At 42.1% G+C, this 19,142-nt stretch overlaps 1 protein-coding gene across 1 annotated transcript in view; it reads left to right on the top strand.

The window, feature by feature from the left end:
* Positions 1-19,142, top strand: part of EVC2 (EvC ciliary complex subunit 2) — a 316,078-nt gene that overhangs the window by 256,024 nt on the left and 40,912 nt on the right. The window contains exons 18-19 of the mRNA XM_082263099.1: positions 2,895-3,085; positions 7,409-7,496. Coding sequence (XP_082119225.1) covers positions 2,895-3,085; positions 7,409-7,496 — 279 coding nt within the window. The remainder of the gene's footprint in view (positions 1-2,894; positions 3,086-7,408; positions 7,497-19,142) is intronic.

Below are 19,142 nucleotides of genomic sequence, written 5' to 3'. Positions count from 1 at the left end.
ATAAAAGGCCTATTTCTCTCGCATATTGTTCACAAATCTTTCTAACTCTGTGTTAGTGAGCACTTCTCCTTTGCCGAGATAATCCATCCACTTCACAGGTGTGGCATATCAAGATGCTGATTAGACAGCATGATTATTGCACAGGTGTGCCTTAGGCTGGCCACAATAAAAGGCCACTCTAAAATGTGCAGTTTTATCACACAGCACAATGCCATAGATGTCGCAAGTATTGAGGGAGCGTGCAATTGGCATGCTGACTGCAGGAATGTCCACCAGAGCTGTTGCCCATGAATTGAATGTTCATTTCTCTACCATAAGCCGTCTCCAAAGGCATTTCAGAAAATTTGGCTGTACATCCAACCGGCCTCACAACCGCAGACTACGTGTAACCACACCAGCCCAGGACCTCCACATCCAGCATCTTCACTTCCAAGATGGTCTGAGACCAGCCACTCGGACAGCTGCTGCAATAATCGGTTTGCATAACCAAAGAATTTCTGCACAAACTGTCAGAAACCTTCTCAGGGAAGCTCATCTGCATGCTCGTCCTCCTCATCGGGGTCTCCACCTGACTGCAGTTTGTCATCGTAACCGACTTGAATGGGCAAATGCTCACATTTAATGGCGTCTGGCACTTTGGAGAGGTGTTCTCTGCTATACAAACCATTTGTCAGATTGTCAAAACAATGAATTTCTTTCAGTCTGCAGCCATGCATCGTTTTCTGTAGCTGCTAAAGTAAAATTCAAATTTCTGCTGGATCCAGATGGGCACCAGTCTACAAGCTTCGGAGTTATTCAGTCTGGATATTCCAGAATCCCTAGCAACTGCTCCTAGTTCTTCCTAATGTTTTTTTTAATATGACATAACCTTAGATGTGAAAGGATGTCAAACTTTCTTAGCAGCAAACTTTTTTAAAGACCTGGATCTCTTAAAGATTAGAGGGATTTACTGCACTGCAAGCCAGTATACTTCCATCTGAGGGCATGTTAAAATGTAGTGTTTTTTTACAGATAGGGTTCATATATTGCTGCACATTTTTTTTTTTTTTTTTGTAAAACACGAAAAGAAAAAAACACAAAACTAAAAATAGCAAAACAATAGATTCCATCAGCGAAAAACCAACACCAAAACTGACAGGTACTGTAAACAGTTAGTACAGCAATATGTATGTAGACAAGGCAATAGCATTAGTGAGGGAGAGTTGCTATATTTGCAAAGGACACCTTCATACACTTAATAGGTGACCCACACAGTAGAAACAAATACAGGTGTAGCGCTACCCCTGTAGGAGCTGCTGAAGAATATGTGTATCTCCCACCCTGCACAGCCAGGCACACAAACCTTCCACCCAATACGGAGACAGGAATCAGGCCTTGCAGCTTTGTTTTTATTTAGGGTGATTTAACTTGGATGGGGAAAGGGTTATCATGGGATGCCCACTTTATCAACAAGGAACATTTCAGGGATTCAACTGTATACACTCCTCCTCTTCTACCTCCAGCACAATCTTGCTTGTAGAACTACATTTCCCAGGACCAGCTAGCACTGACAAATGGATCCTGCAGTGTCCCCTAAACATTTTTGAGGTGAAGATCCCGAACAGAGGAAGCGGTCTTTATCATCTATACACCTATCCATCCATCCCTGCAAAGTATGTTTGCTGCACATTGTATGGCAGTGCATGCTTTTTGGTGAGTGTGCTTTGCATGTGGGGAAGGCAGCTTGGATCACGAGAGAATATTACTTTTTTTTTACCTCGGGTGTTTACGTTCTCTATTCCACAAAGGGATTACTAGTTACTACACTATAAGAGTATTTTATATTCATGTCGTTGTGGATATGAAAATTGTGCCCCCGAGGAGGTGACACCATTTGATAATGGATGGTAATAAGCACACCAGTATTCAACTACAAAGCGTGTTTACTGTACTCTTGATTGAGACAGCACTTGCTTCTGGTGAGTTGCCACTTCTCTTGGGTATTATACATGAGGAAGCTTTATTACTTGACTACTTTGTAATATACTTTTGGACATTTACTTATTCATTGGACTTTTTTAATGTTTTAGTTCATTGTTTGGTTCACTTTTTTGTTTTATTGCACACACTTTTTCTTGAGTGCTGCAATTTCTTGGTCTTTATATTGTGTTGAGGATTGTATATTTCTCTTATTGCTACTTGCTATTCCTATTTATTTGTTTGGGATGTAGCGCTGCTTTCATTTATATTCAACAAAAACATTACTGCTTAGACACAATTAAAATTTCTAAATGTTCCCTACAACATAGAAAATCTTCACTTTTTGAGTTCAGTTTTACTTTAAAGCAGAGACAATGCCCACCCGCAGAACAGTATATAGTGGCAATCATTATTTTTTTTTTTTTTTATTGCTAAAGTTATTTTAATCTGTGCCATCTGCACTTCCTGTCCCGGCCGCCTTGGCCATTTAATCATTAGGCGATTCCCTAGGACTCCTGGGAACGGCCAACAGTGAAATCTCAAGGTATTTAGAGATAGGAGTTCTGTGTTGATTGACAGGTTGCCATAACACCGAAGCAGGGAAGTCCGCCAATGCCGCCATCATTATGGCAACCTGTAAACATTACACTGCGCCACGCAGTGTCATTGCTGTGCAGGCGCAAGCCAGCTGCTCATTATCCTGGAAGAAAATAGGAATGGGCTTCAGATGCCCACATCATCAATGGTCGCTGCCTGCCTTCTGGGATCCTGTGGATAATGATAAATTGACAAGTAAGAAGGAAGATTACACTTACAGCAGTAGCTTAATTATATTTTACAGCTAACAAAAATCACGGGGGTGCTTTTTAAAAAAAATTGCAGAGGAGGCTGGACCTCCACTTTAATTAAAATGTGTTTTCACTTTCCACGTTTAGGAAATAAAAGAGATGGATAAGAATTTGGAGACTTGGAAACAAAGAGAGACCACATCCACTAAATTGCAAGAAGAAGACCAGACCCAAGTTACTGCAGATGTATCTTGTGAAGACGATGACTTGCCTATGTCGGCAACTCTGAGAAAGGCACTTAGCAGATGCAAATACTTAACAAATCTCTACCGTGACAGGTAAGTCACTTAGTGGATAACTGACCATCACACCTACCTAGCAAAATGAGTTTAGGTGTTTCCAGTGAATTGTTGAAAAGTCATGTTAGACCAATGTACACTTCTAACCTTGTCACAACAGTTTTAGGAAAGTCCCTTTGTATTCTAGCATGATTGTATCCTTGTACATAAGCCAGGTCCAGGTTTAACTAGTTAAGGGAGGGGGATCTTGAGTGGCCTTTGCAAAACCGTAAACTCGACCCTGTTAAACACTTCTGCAAAAAATTAGAACACTGATTGTGAGCGAGTTCTTCTCTTCCAACATTAGGTACACTTTCCTTACATTTCCAGTACTGTATAATGTAGTCTGTTCTCTCGTTTTGTCCCCTGCTGCTGCCATCTCCTCTGCCACTACTTCCAGGTTGCCAGTCATCCTCTTTGGCCATTGGGCAGCCACTGATGACATATTGTTCTCAGAAGTTACATTGTCCTTGGCACCTGATTTTATTCTCAACATCTTACAGATGCCAGGAATGAGCCAGAGGTGTATAATGCACGGTGCATGCACCATACAGTGTACAAATAAAAGAGCTAGGGCAAGAGTAAGGAGTATTGACAGAAGAGACTTGGCATGTTACATTTGCCAAAAGCCTCCACTTCCTAGCAATTTAGCATTTAGTTCTATGCTTATAGGTTTGGAATTGGATATTCAACAAGCTCACTTTGCTGTAATTATCAGGTGTCTTCAAAGTTTTTGCCACATAGTGCAAGGTATCGTTTTTTTCTTTAAAAAAAAGGCCCATGCACAGGCACAAAACTTGATCAAACTTGAAAGTATGAGTTTAGGAATGGAACATTTGCCAGAGATTATTCTCCTTCATGAGATAGGTTGGGAAATCAGCCAATGATTCTTGCTGTTCTCTGCTACCTGCAGAAACACTATAAAAAGAAAACAAGGGCTAGCAGCTCCATAAGCTTTTAGTTATTTCCTTGACCATTTCTGAAACCCCAAAACCCAGGGACTTCCACATTCAATAATCAGTTTCAGTTTGAAAATCTGCACTTTGGACCATCCCTTCCTGCTTCTGTGCCTTTTTTGTAGGTTATTCAGGCTACTCAATAGATGTGATTACTAAGATGGGAACATCACATCAAAAACCAATGGGAGGAGGTTGAGGGAAGTGCTTATCACTCAGCTGAAGTTTGTATATGCAAAATGGAGGTTTTGAAACTCTAAAATAGGGGTCTTAATTGGGGTATCAATACCCATTAGGTGTATGGTAACCAAATGGTATAGGTATTGGGCTGGGTCTCTGGATTAAGTAACAAATCATGCTTCTGTAACATAAATGCACTCGCTACAAAAATACCTGAACCACAAGAAAAAAAAGTGTTTAATAAAAATATGGCTTTGCACATGTTCAATGTGTTCTTATATATTTAAACCCAAAAAAAAACAAATTAAGCAGCAAAAAAATTGTTACCATTTCATGTGTCCATTGTGCTGATTCACCTGTGCATCTACCCAATGCAGAAAACAAAGATCTGCCACAGTGGGAACAACCCACCAGAGTTGATTGACCTTTTAATTACAGAAGGCCGCAAAAGCACAGCATCCTTTTTGAGATTTCAATGTAATCTGCCAATTTTTCTTCTTTTCTTCTTCCAACCCTTATCTCCAGGATGACATAACCAGGGGTGTCTAACCTTTTGACATTCCTGGGCCACATTGAAGAGGAATTGTCTTAGCCACACATAAAATAAACTAACAATAAGAATAGCTGATGAGCAGAAAAAGTCGGGCAGATCACAAGTTAACGATCACTGATATAGATAATGTACCTATCTGAGTAATAGAACTTATTTTTTTTTTTGTAATATTTTTTATTATAAAAGAAGGGCAACATAGAATGAGTGTGATGTTTGACACTGTTTTTGATAAACTAACACATTAATATCTGGTTGGATGGATGTAATTGCAATTCTCAATGAATTCTCAAGATGCTCATCAGATATTTTGGTTCTTTTTTTTTTCTGTTTAAAAAAAATATATATTTTGGTTCTAATTTTGCCCTTCATGTTGCTTCATCCTTGCAAATAGTTGACCACAAATATAGGTGCTGCCAAAAACTGATGACATGAAAAAGGCATGATTGTGAAGAGTGGTAGATTTTTTTTTGGAAAGATCAAACCTATAAAAGTCCAGTAAAGATATTTTTTTTCTGCTGCATGTGTTTGCAAAATTTAAACACATTTTACAAAAAATCTCCCCAAAAAAATCAGCATTTTTAAAGGCAAAATGTTTTCTTTAGTTTTGGATAGAGTGGAGATGCATAAGAACTTCTGTCCGTTTTCATTGCTGTCTATGCCCCAGTTAAGGAAATTCACCCTCTCGGTTTGTCCTGTTTACCATTATCATTGAAAGTGTAAGTAAAAGAAAATCCCAAATTTTGGGTTGTTCCCAAAATAGTTATAGAGGGGAAATCTTCCAAAAGGGGACACTCGTTTGGTGGCATGGGGGTCCCCAAGGGATTCTTTTAATTTGCAGATATTTCCTCTCGCTTCCTCTTTTGGCTATCGGACAGGGAGTGAAGGTAAATCTCCCCAATGGGGCACGGATAGCAAAAAATAACCCAACAGGGGTTATAACCCTCCCTTACACTTTGAAAAAAAAAAAAAGGTTTAGTAAAGGTAAGTTATGATTTTGTGTTGGTCCACCTTCATAGCCATCCTGGGCCACAGGTTGGACAGCTCTGACCTAAACCATAGCGTAATTCTATTTATTTAAATGAACAATATCACCAAACTGATACGCTCACTCGAAAGGAGGCCTTATGGCAAGTATATCAAGAACTATGTATATCGCATTTGCTGCTACAGTATATCCCCTACATCCACAGATACCAGCTGTTAACCATGCACACACTTCCAGCCTCATTCAGTAGGAAAATAAACGTCTTCTGCCTTACCGATTTCCATCACTTGACTTCAACAAGTTATTAGAAATCTCTCTAAAGTAAGAGAAATCAAAAACATCCATCACTGAAACTAGTGTCCCAGTTGGAGGATTTCCTCTTTATTCCTGTTTAAATAACTCCAAATTTTGGATTTTTACTTTCAGTCCCAGGGAAAATTGGTCACCAAGACAAACAGAATGAATCTGCACCAGTGTCGGGACAAGGTCATCCAGCGCCCAGGGCAAGGATGCAAAACTGCGCCCCCCTTCCCTTAGGTTTTGGGTCAAGGCGCCCACCCCCCCATCACTGCAATTAACTTTTGTGCCCAGGGAAACCGTCCCTCCTGCCCACCCCTTGCCCCTGCCCTGATCTGCACAATCGGGGCACAGACTGCAATAAAACCTGATAAGGGTTCTAACCAAAGCTAAAAAATAAGTTTCAGCTTCAGATATACAGTACTTTACCTTTATGTCCCAGAGACACAACAAAAAGAGATTTCCCCTCACTTTCTATCATGATGACAATGGTCTCAATGACAAATGGAGCAGATAAATCTTTCCAGGGGGGACGCATATATAATGAAATTACAGCTTTTTTAAAGTTCTATATTTCGGGCATATCACACGAATAAACAATCTAGCAATAATACACACATTAGTGAACCATGTAAACAGGAATAATTTGCATCAACAGTCTAGCTAAACAGTGAAGAATATAACATCCCATAAAAGACTTTCACATTAAATGCAAATATTTTGCCTATTTTTAGGATATAATTTTTTTTACCCTTCCCTAGACTTCAGATAAAAAGGTTCTTTTTGAGGACCTGATGATTCGTGATGAAATAGAGTTTCTCATGTATGGCTTTCACTTTCCAGCTTTATGGCCCTGAAAACGCCTGAACTCCTACTTTTGGCTGTGTAATGTATATAGCAATGGTTGAAGTAAACACAAAAAACTTCAGTAAATATTTTCCGCCAAGAGGGCATGGTTTCTGGAGCATAGATAAGATGTTGTAGGAGCTTATGGGGATATTGGGCGCTGACTCCAGCTGTGGTCTTGTGAGGAAATCCACAAAGCCGGCACACTCTGACATCGACAAGAAATTGGTTTGAGATCCATTAGTATCACATTTTACTGCCCATTCATGGTAAATTAAATGCTAATGGTTCATAGGGTTGATTTTTATCTGACAAATTCATAAGCACTGCACTTACGTATAAACCTTTCAGAAGCATTATAGCATTTTCTTGGTCAGTCTGTCAGTATCTGTTCTCCAGGGAGAGGACCAGTATTTTTCATTTGACAATGGAGTGTACAGCAGGAAGAATAAGGGTCACTTATCCTACTTGAGATTATAATATTTATTTCATTATGCTTTCTTTAGAATGCAGAGAGAGGAAATGGAGTATGCTCTGGTGGAAGATCAAGAGGAACAAGCCCAAGTGTATGCAATGCAAAGATTATACAACCAGGTACTGTTGAATAACTGCTCATACAATGACACTGAAAGATTGGGACTGCCCAAGGCAAAAAATGGCAAGGTATAGGTATATTTTTATTAAGAAAAATAAATATCACAAAATATATTTAAAATATACAGATTTAAAAGTTTACCGTGATGTAAAGGCTAAGTTCACCTATGGGACATGTTACATGTTACAACCATATTTGGGGTGGAACATGTAACATGTTCCAGCTCCTACACCCTCTTCCCCATGACCCCCCCCCCCCCCTTCCGTTACAGCAGGCGGGGGATCATCTAACTAACTGTAATTTTTTTTAAAACCGTGGCTGTTTGGGTCTCCACCAACACAGACACATCATTCATTCACAGATTCCTGTGTATGAATAAACTACAAGTACCATCTGTCACCACAGCAGACGGACTTGCAGTTTCAATGGGCTGCGGGGTGCTGATGGGCGCTCTCATATTTCACTGACATGTCCTTTTTTTTTTTTAAATAGAAAGCCCGTACAGAGGTACGGGCTTAAATCCAGAGGACATGTCTGCAGGAGTCCACATTGCACCCGTGATCTACTGATCGTGGGTGTAATGTTTTCCAGTCTCCTGTAGGAAAAAATAATAAATGCAAATTTTGTTTTGTAATAATATGTTTGTTTATTATTTTTTTTTTGTAAAGAGAAACTTATCCTTTAATTGCAGATATGTTTGCTGCCATTGCCCTTGTAGGATGCACAAAAAAGTAAATGGTACACCACATCTCAGCCTGTAGCCTTGTGACCTCTGTTTACATCCCACTGTGCTGCTGACAAAGCCACTCTTGGTTACCATTAAAAGGGCTCTGCATTCCACTGAATAAGAATCTGGTGTGCCAGGAGGTGCCCCTAGGTTCAGCTACAGGCCAAGGTGATAGAAACAAAATGGACTTTTCATGTAAAGAACCTATTTACTTTTTTATGTACCCTGCCAGGACAATGACCATTAATGAAGTTGCACTTCGTTAATGTTAGTTAACCTTTACAGCATACAGTTGCTAAAGGTAACATTGCTGAAAACAAATTAAAGTAGAACTTAAGGCAACATTTTTTTTTTTCATTTTGGATAGGGTACGAGTGGGTTATAACCCATCAGATTTTTTTTTTTTTGTCTTCTGTGATGCAAGGGATGATTTCCTTTTACTTCCATAGCCAAAACAGCCAGAGCTAGTCTCCCCTTTGGAATTTTTCTCCTCTGATACTGTTCTGGTGTCAAACCAAAGTTTGGAATTTTCATTTACTTTCACTTTCGATGATGATTAAAAAAAGGACAGAGAGGGTAAATCTCCCTAACAGGGGCACAAACAGCAATAAAAACTGACAGGCATTCTAATCCCTGTCCACCCTATCTAAAACTAAAAAATATATACCTGTGTGTGTGTATATATATATCTCATAAAATTAGAATATCATCAAAATGTTAATTCATTTCAGTAATTCTATTCAAAAAGTGAAACTCTTATTTTATATAGATGCGTTACACACAGGGTGATATTTTTCAAACATTTCTTTCTTTTCGTTTTGATGATTATGGCTTACAGCTAGTAAAAACCCAAAATTCAGTATCTCAGCAAATTTAAATATTTCGTAAAACCCATAAAAAAAGGGTTTTTAATACAGAAATATTGGCTTACTGAAAAGTATGTCCATGTACAATATAGTATGCACTCAATACTTGGTCTGGGCTCCTTTTGCATAAACTACTGCATCAATGCGATGCGGCATAGAGACGATCAGCCTGAGGCAATGCTGAGGTGTTATGGAAGCCCAGGTTGCTCTAATAGCGGCCTTCAGCTTGTCTGCATTGTTGGGTCTGGTGCCTCTCATCTTCCTCTTGACAATACCCCACAGATTATCTTATCTGTAGGTCAGGCGAGTTTGCTGGCCAATCAAGCGCAGTGATACCTTGATCATTTGACCAGGTATTGGTACTTTTGGCAGTGTGGGCAGATGCCAAGTTTTTCTGGGAAAGGAAATCAGCATCTCCATAAAGAGGGCTGCACTGACTTTGTTTAATATATTTTTATTGAAGAAAAGAGAGCATGAAAACAAACGCAAAAAGCGAAACAAATGACCAAAATGTCTATAACTAGCGCATGAAAAACGTATACATATTATACAGGGACATGCAAAAAGAAATGTATAAGGTATACTCACAATGACATGCGAGTACATCAAATGAAACACAATTTGACGATCATAGGGGCACGCAGAGAGATGGAAAGAGGTTAAAAAAAACAAAGACGAGATAAGGAAAGCGGAATAAAAGAAGAGAGGGGAAGAAGGGAGGGGAATGGAATGGGGGGGGGGGGGAGGTGGGCAGAGAAAAGGAAGTGGGGAAAGGAGAGGAATAGGAGGGAGAGGGGAGGGGGGGCTCCCCTGGTGTGTCACAAGCAAATGAGGCAAATAAGCTTAAGGTTCTACAGACATATATTCAGCATAGGTTTTAGAATGTGTAAAAGCCAACCAACAGGCCCATATCTTGTGGGCAAGAGAAGTCAAGGGTCATGTCTTCCAGGTGCTAGATACTGTCGACAGCTCGTAGCCAGTGTTGAATAGGAGGCGCTGAGGGATGTTTCCAATCTTTGTGAATGAGGGCTTTCGCAGCATTGAGGAGATGAGGAGTGATAGACTTGCGGTAGCGACGGGGTGATTCCTTAGTACAGTGGAAAAGAACAGTCCACGAATCATCTGATCCAGAATCATCTGTATGAGGAAGAGCCTTGACAAAAAGTTTCAGCTGGTTATACTTCCACAGGTCCATAAATGACGGTGTCGAGGAGTGGATCAGAGTAGTTGCAGGTAGGATCCCAGTTTCAGAGGTGATGTGATGAAGGAGGGTGTTGGAGGAATGAGGGAGCCAATGTTGGAACGATGAGTCCTGAAACCCTAGAAGAAAGTATTTGTGACCCAGAACCGGCATAAGCAGGGAGTTATAAAGCATACCAGAAGATTTTTGAAGAGCTTCCCAGACCCGAAACACCGAACTGGAGAGGGAGGAGATAGAGTCAGAGAAAGCTCTGACCTTTGGAGGGATCCATAGCTGAAGGAATAGAAGCACAGACGCCAGGTCGTATTCCAACTGGACCCATAACTTCTCCTGCGAATAGTGCTGCCAGTCGGTGATCTGAGCGAGGGTCGCAGCTGCGAGGTATTTCCCAAAGTCTGGCACCACCAACCCCCCCGAGATTTCATACGTGTCAGGAGAGAGAAATCTAGGCAGGGGTGGGAATGATTCCAGACGTATTTTAAAATCAGCAAAGTCAGTACCTTCACAAAATTACTTGGCACATTGAATGGAAGCATTTGGAACAGGAAAAGTACCCTGGGCAAGCACGTTCATCTTGATCACATTCACCCTGCCGAGCCAGGAGGTAGCAAGATGTATCCACTTATGGAGATCAGATCTGACAGCGTTGAGGAGTGGGATGTAGTTTACCCAAGACATGTCCGCTACGTTAGCAGTAAGGTGCACACCCAGGTGCTTAAGGGAGTGTGGTTGCCAGGTGAAGGGGGAAGGATGGACGCAGGGAGGAGGCCACTGAAGGGGGCATAGAGACATTCAAAATTTCAGATTTTGATAGATTGATTTTGAAGTTGGAAATATCACTATATGTACGAAATTCTAGTAAAAGATTAGGGACTGAGATGAGGGGCTGTTGCACGTAAAACAGTATATGGTCTGCATATGCGGTGTATTTGTGAACAGAGGAGCCTACAGATATACCGTGTATAGAAGGGTTGGCCCGGACGTCTGCAAGGAAGGGTTCAAGCGACATGGCGAATAAGACCGGGGAGAGGGGGCATCCTTGCCTAGTCCCGTATAAAGGGTGAAGGGGTCGCTGAGAATACCATTAACTCGTATTTGGGCTGTGGGGGAGTGGTATGGGGCGTTGATCATGCGGAGTAAACGAGGGCCGACAACAAAGGCATGGAGGGTAGCCATCAGGAAAGGAATGGTACTTTGGTTTCTGGAGAGCATGTGCTGGGGGATCAGGAGAGCTGGGGTGTCAGAAGGGCATGGTCCTGGAGGATGGGGAGGTGAGGAGAGCATGGTATTGGGGGATCAGGAAGGTTGGGATGTGAGGGGGGAAAAGTAATGGGGGGCAAGGAGGGCAGAATAAAGGGGCATCAGAAAGGAAATGTACTGTGGTTTCTGAAGGGCATGTGCTGGGGGATCAGGAGGGCTGGGGTGTCAGAATGGCATGGTGCTGGAGGTTTAGGAGAGCTGGGGTGTCAGAAGGGCATGGTGCTCGAGGATCAGGAGGGCTGGGGTGTCAGGATGGCATGGTGCTTGGAGGATTAGGAGGGCCAGGGTGTCAGGACGGCACAGAAGTTGTTTTTTAAAGAGTGGTGCAGTTAAGCTGCAGTGGAAAACCTACATCTGACGCTGATCTCCGCTGGAAATCCTCTCTCACATTCCCACATGATATCACCCGCCCCTTGGATCAGGCAAGAGGACCTGCAAGGATGAGGGCACAACACTCAGGGGAACAGTTTGGGTGTGTTCAGATCAGAGATTGAACACGCCTGAGCTATTCTGTAGGCTTCCCCTGCCCCGCAGCTGCAGGTATGCAAGGGGTGGTGGGTTGTTTTGCCACCTAGGATTGGATAAGTGTGCGATTGTACCGCTCTGCTTCTCTGGGGAAAGGACTGGGTTGACAACACTGGGACGTGTTTTGCGATCTACCTGTCATCTGTCAGCAGTTGATGGGTAGATCGTGATCGACGGGTTCTGATCCCTACTGTAGATCATACTTGCTACAAAATTTTGTTCCCCATAGTCTGTATAGGTTCTTCCATAGAAATATATGAACAACTCACTTGGATGGGGCATATTATCCAGCCTGGTACCTAAACATCATCATTAAAGACCTGGGTGATCGATTACTAGCAGTAACTCACACACAAATCTATCTATTAATTCTTTATTTAACCACCTATGTTTTATTAATCTTAAGAGCTGTTCCCCACCAAATGCATTGTTATACATTTTTCTGAATCTTTCCAGTGCAGATATAATGCATTGAGATGAGAAAATAAACGTTTCCCAATATGTTCCTGTTAATGTATTGAGTTGCAGTGCAATAGATAGCATCATGTGTGCTATACACGTGATGATATTTAGTATTTAGTACTTCTGTGGCCCTTTGAAGATATTCCCGAAAGGGTGGGTGGGAGTAGTCGCTGTGCACACAAGAAACTCTGTAGCAGCATGAACAGTTGTTGCAAATATACTTTGTAGCATGTGCTTTAAACCAGAGTGATTTGAAGTGTATGAAAACCCCAATCTCCTATTCAGTATGTTTGGCATCATGCCTCACTGTATGCAACTTTTTGTGAATATGTTGTAAAGTGTCCTAATTAGAGATCCTAGCAGTAATCCCACTTCCTGTTGCAGGGTGACATTGCTAAGCCACTACCTCAATATCAGCAGCATGTTTAGCCTTTCATATACGCAACTTAAAGCTCCAGAAAAATTAAAAATGTTCCCTTGCAGTGGGGCTGTGTCTGCACTGCAAGGGCTAATTGCTCATTTAAGTCTAGGGGACTTGTTAAAGAAGATTTACTTACCAGCTCCTTGACTCCTCCAAGCTGCTAGACCAATCCTGGCAGCATCTTCTGACCAACGTTCCAGCAATCTAAGGTCCAGACATCATCAAGACCAATGCAGGATCAATAGCCCTGCATCAGACGTGATGAAGTCAAGGGACAGTGCATCAGCGAAGCCTGGGGGAGTGCCATCTGCCAGGGGAGCAGAGAATCTGGTAATTTTAAAGTGTTCACCTTTTACAGAAAATCTGTAAAGGTGACCTAACACTGGACCCCCTCCCCACCCCCCAAGAGCACTTACCTTGGGTAATCCTAAGCTGCCAGGGCTCCCTCAAGGCGCTCCACTGGTCCAAGGATTTGAAATCCCTGCTGCTTTCTCTTCAATGCATCCAGTGCTGTCAGGACTTACCAGACAGATTCTAATTGGTCAGCACAATCACATGGATGGCGCTGACTAATCAGAATCTGCCTGGTCTGTCCTTGCAGCGCTGGACAGAGAGGAGAGAAACCAGCGGAGATTTAAAATCCCCGGACCAGTGGAGCAGCTTGCAGGAGCCCTGACAGCTCAGGATTGCGGGAAGTAAGTACAGTGGGGACCAGGGGTAGGGAGAGGGTCCAGTGTTGGGTCACCTTTACAGATTTTCTGTAAAGGTTAACTAAACCCTTCAATTTCTTGTCCTCTTCCCTAGACTAACTGAGCGGTTAACCTTTATAGTGCGGGTGTAGCCCCACTGCAAGGAATCCATTTCAGATTTCCCAAAGTTGGGCTTGAAGTTGGCTGTTGGGATGTTTATCTAAAAGATCAGCAAAACAATCCAACAGCCAACTGAATTAGTGTACCCAGTAGGTAGCTACGTGGTATTAACCACTTTACCACCGGAGGATTTTGCTGTCTTCCGTCCAGGCCACTTTTTGCGATTCGGCGCTGTGCGAATTTAACTGACAATTGTGCGGTCGTGCGACGCCGTACCCAAACGAAATTTACGTCCTTTTTTTCCCACAAACAGAGCTTTCTTTTGGTGGTATTTGATCACCTGTGCGATTTTTACTTTTTGCGCTATAAACAAAAAAAGAGCGTTTATTTTGAAAAAATAACAATATTTTTAACATTTTTTTATATGAAATTCCCCCCCAAAAAAAAAATAGTAAAAATCAAATTTTTTTTAAAATTTTTGGCCAATTTGTTTTCTGCTACCTATGTTTGGTAAAAAAAATCGCAATAAGCGTATTTTGATTGGTTTGCGCAAAAGTTATTGCGTTTACTAACAAAGGGAAAGATTTCTGTCATTTTTGGTGTTTTTTTTTTTTTTAACGCGTAATGGCGGCGATCTGCGATTTTTTTTGCGGGACTGCGACATTGCGGCGGACAGATCGGACCCTTAACTGACATTTTTGGGGGTACCAGTGACATTACTGCAGTAATCAGTGCTATATATATGCACTGTTACTGTAAAAATGACACTGGCAGGGAAGGGGTTAATTTTATTGGAGAGGGAGGGGTTAATGTATGCCTGGTGCTTACTGACGTGTGGGGGGGGGGGGTGACTGAGTGACAGAAGGACAGATCGGATGTCCAGCTATGCTGAACACTCCGATCTGTCAGTCCCTGTCACTATGTTTACACACAGCGGGCGGATCTCCTCACTCGATTCCCCGACGATCGGGGCAGAGCTGCGGCGATCGCCGCTGCTCCTCCCCTGGCCCGACTCCCGCTGTGACTGAGCACAGTGGGAGCGAGCCTCCGGCGGCGCGCGAGCGCCGCCCACAAGGGGCGGAGTCCAGCGACGTAGGTCTACGTCGCTGGATGGGATCGTGCCACATTGCCGCAGTAGCAGCAATGTGAGCAGGGCGGAAGTGGTTAAAGTAAAGAAAAATGCGGCGCCAAAGGGTTAAGAAAATATATAACACTCTAAAGTGCAAAAAAATACCTATATATATATATATATAACACTCTAAAGTGCTAAAAATGTCATATTTCAATGATTAATATAGCAAAGTGTTATAAAATTAAAAAATATATGTGTGCCAGTAGGTGGGGTGTCACAAAGGACAAAAGTGCATGTGCTACAACACTGGTGACGAGTAATATTGAATGTCCAAGTGGTGAATGATTAAATAAATTAATAAATTGCAAACTCCATATAACATAATCTGTGGAAAGTGACACAGTGGGCAAGGTGCACGTGCTAAAATGATTGTAACAATCAAAATAATCTATAACCTAGTGATAATGTAAAGAGGTACAATAAAAAATTGATTAAATGAATAAATAATTATTAAACAAAAGTGAAATCATATGAAAAGTCCATATGCCATCTTCTGTGCAAATCAAGCAAACAAAAGTGCTGGTGCTCCAATCCCCACCCAGGTGACTCAAGGTGCTGGTTAAATAAAATAAATACTAGCCACTCACCTCAAAGTCTGGCTCACAAATTATAATGAGCCAGAATCACTTTGTGCACTCTCAGGTGCTAATAGGGCATGGGCTGAACACCTCTCTTATTCCATTCACAGAGTAGGGGATTTACTGGGTAACACAGGATACGGCCAGATCCACTGTGTCCACTCACACAGCAATCAGATAAGTTGGGGCATCAACTCCTCTTACTCCTCTCTCCCACGACAGGATGACACCATAGGAGGAAAGACACAGAATCTAGTGCTCTCTGTATATAGCGTTTTATTTAAGCACATTAAATATATAGTTGAACTCTCACATTTAGGGGCACTATACCAGTGCAGGCATACAGGCAGGGATGTGTGGATGTCGGCGTGTGTACAGGCTCCTCGATACTTCCGACTTCGTCAGCAGGGGGTCGGAAGTATCAGAATATCCAAGTATTTTGTGTAGAGCTACCTCGTAGGAACTTCCCTAATAGGATGCGTCTTCTGTTCTTTGCCTCAACCTTCTCAAGAACCTCAGCCCCTCTGACACATCAAGCTGAGTATGCAAATAAACAATATCACAGGAATTCACTGAATGTAAAATGTATTCCCAATAGTAGTGCTATATCAAAGGACACAGGCACCAAACCAGGTAGTAAAGGCAAACCTAATATACTGTATTGTCGCCCAATATAGTTGGTAACCAGGCATGCATAAAGTGGATTAACATTAGTATTAACACAATTTATCATACAAAGTGCTTAACAGTAGGGACTAGGCATAAGATGACCTTTGGTATCCAGAACAGCACAAGGCTGGGTTCACACTGATGCGAATTGGATGCTGGTTTCCCTGCATCCAATTTGCATGTCAGGAGACTGTGACTGGCTCTCAATTGAGCCGGTTCACACAGCTCCGGGATGGCTGTAGAGCGGTTTGCAGAAGGGTCCTGTGTGTCTTCTGGTCCGTTACAGGTCCATATTCAGCCAAAAATTCTGACTGAATTTGGACCTGAAAAGCGGACCACCCTGCTGTGAGCCACTCCACACACAGTGTGAACCCAGCCTCAACCATATCAATGCCACCTCAAGTGCAGCAGTGAGCAGTAGTAAAGTTTAATGTACCTGGAACTATACTGCTAATGCACATTTAGGCGGCGATGCTAGTCCGCAACCAGTGGGGTGGGTATGGTAGTGGAGGGGGCAGAGGAACATTTGTAGGCTTGCAGAATAATTATTATGGGAGAGGTAGTCCTTTGAGATGTTCTTCTGATGGCTATCGTTGGGGCCCTTTAAGAGCGTTGGTGCATTTACTTCAGTCCTATTAAACTTTAAGTATAGGTACGGTATAGTCTCGGCAGAGGTGCTAGGTAGATGTAGTTCAAATCCAGTAAAGGTTCTGTATATCGTGGTATAGGGTTGATATAGGTGCAATCTAGGTTTTGAATACATGTGGTATAGAGTGCAGTATGGCCTAGACACGGGGGGCTGACGTCACCCAAATTCTCTCCAGACTGGGAGTGCTTTTGTAGTGTATCTGTCGGACTTAGAGCAGGCGATTGGGAATATATATGAGTGATGCCATTTTATTTAGAAAAAATATTACGGTTTTTCACGATGGGAGATCAATTTATTTATGGTGATACGTGGGAGGAAAAGTGGAGAAGAATATCTGAAGAGACCATACACGGATGGATCATCATTGCTGACAGCACTGAGGAGAGTTGTGCTGACAGGCATGAGTGATCTATACAAGAATGTAGATCCCATTCTTGAGGTGAGCTGCCACCCACACAATAATAATCACTTCATGTGGTGGAGAACGATAATCACTGGAGGAATAAGGAAAAAACACATTGTTTCAAATGAGAAAAGGAAAAGTCACAGTTTAAAATAATTTTTATTGTTTATATTGCATGAAGTGAAGAGCACAGGAATTCTTTTGGGACTTATTTTAATTTTGAAACACTTTCTCACGTTTGATTATTCATACAATAAGGAGCACTTGATATTATATGGTTTACATGAACTTTGATAAAATTATTTGTGCACTATTTTTTGTATCCACACGTATTGATATATACAGTATATATATAGATATATATATATATATATATATACACACACAGTATCTCACAAAAGTGAGGACACCCTCAAATTTTTGTAAATATTTTATTATACCTTTTCATGTGACAACACTGAAGAAATGACACTTTGCTACAATGTAAAGTAGTGAGTGTACAGCTTGTATAACAGTGTAAATTTGCTGTCTCCTCAAAATAACTCAACACACAGCCATTAATGTCTAAACTGCTTTCAACAAAACTGAGTACATCCCTAAGTGAAAATGTCCAAATTGGGCCCAATTAGCCATTTTCCCTCCCCAGTGTCATGTGACTCGTTAGTGTTACAAGGTCTCAGGTGTGAATAGGGAGCAGGTGTGTTAAATTTGGTGTTATCGCTCTCACTCTCTCATACTGGTCACTAAAAGTTCAACCTGGCACCTCATGGAAAAGAACTCTGAAGACCTTGAAAAAAAGGAATTGTTGCGCTACATAAAGATGGCCTAGGCTATAAGACGATTGCCAAGACTTTGAAACTGAGCTGCAGCACAGTGGCCAAGACCATACCGCGGTTTAACAGGACAGGTTCCACTCACAACAGGCCTCGCCATGGTCGACCAAAGGAGTTGAGTGCATGTGCTCAGTGTCATATCCGTAGGTTGTCTTTGGGAAATAGATGTATGGGTGCTGCCAGCATTGCTGCAGAGGTCGAAGGGGTGGGGGGTCAGCCTGTCAGTGCTCAGACCATACGCCGCACACTGCATCAAATTGGTCTGCATGACTGTCGTCCTAGAAGGAAGCCTCTTCTAAAGATGATGCACAAGAAAGCCCACAGTTTGCTGAAGACAAGTAGACTAAGGACATGGATTACTGGAACCATGTCCTATGGTCTGATTAGACCAAGTTGGTTCAGATGGTGTCAAGGGTGTGTGGCGGCAAACCAGTTCATTGAGGGAACCAGGAATGCCAACAGGTACTGTGACATACTGAAACAGAGCATGATCCCCTCCCTTCAGAAACTGGGTCGCAGGGCAGTATTCCAACATGATAACGACCCCAAACATACCTCCAAGACAACCATTGCCTTGCTAAAGAAGCTGAGGGTAAAGGTGATAGACTGGCCAAGCATGTCTCCAGCGCTAAACCCTGTTGAGCATCTGCGGGAAATCCTCAAACGGAAGATGGAGGAGTGCAAGGTCTCTAACATCCACCAGGTTTGTGATGTTGTCATGGAGGAGGGGAAGAGGACTCCAGTGGCAACCTGTGAAGCTCTAGTGAGCTCCATGCCCAAGAGGGTTAAGGCAGTGCTGGAAAATAAGGGTGGCCACACAAAATATTGACACTTGGGCCCAATTTGGTCATTTTTCACTTAGGGGTGTACTCACTTTTGTTGCCAGCGGTTTAGACATTAATGGCTGTGTGTTGAGTTATTTTGAGGGAACCGCAAATTTACACTGTTATACAAGCTGTACACTCACTACTTTACATTGTAGCGGTGTAATTTCTTCAGTGTTGTCACATGAAAAGATATAATAAAATATTTACAAAAATATGAGGGGTGTACTCACTTTTGTCCGATACTGTATATATGTTTTTTATTTACACACAAGGAGTAAGCCTT

This window comes from Pelophylax lessonae, assembly GCF_965119305.1.
Source record: "Pelophylax lessonae genome assembly, chromosome: 1".
Lineage (NCBI taxonomy): Eukaryota > Metazoa > Chordata > Amphibia > Anura > Ranidae > Pelophylax > Pelophylax lessonae.
The sequence above is the reverse complement of the archived record's forward strand: the minus strand, read 5'-3'. Positions and strand labels throughout refer to the sequence as shown.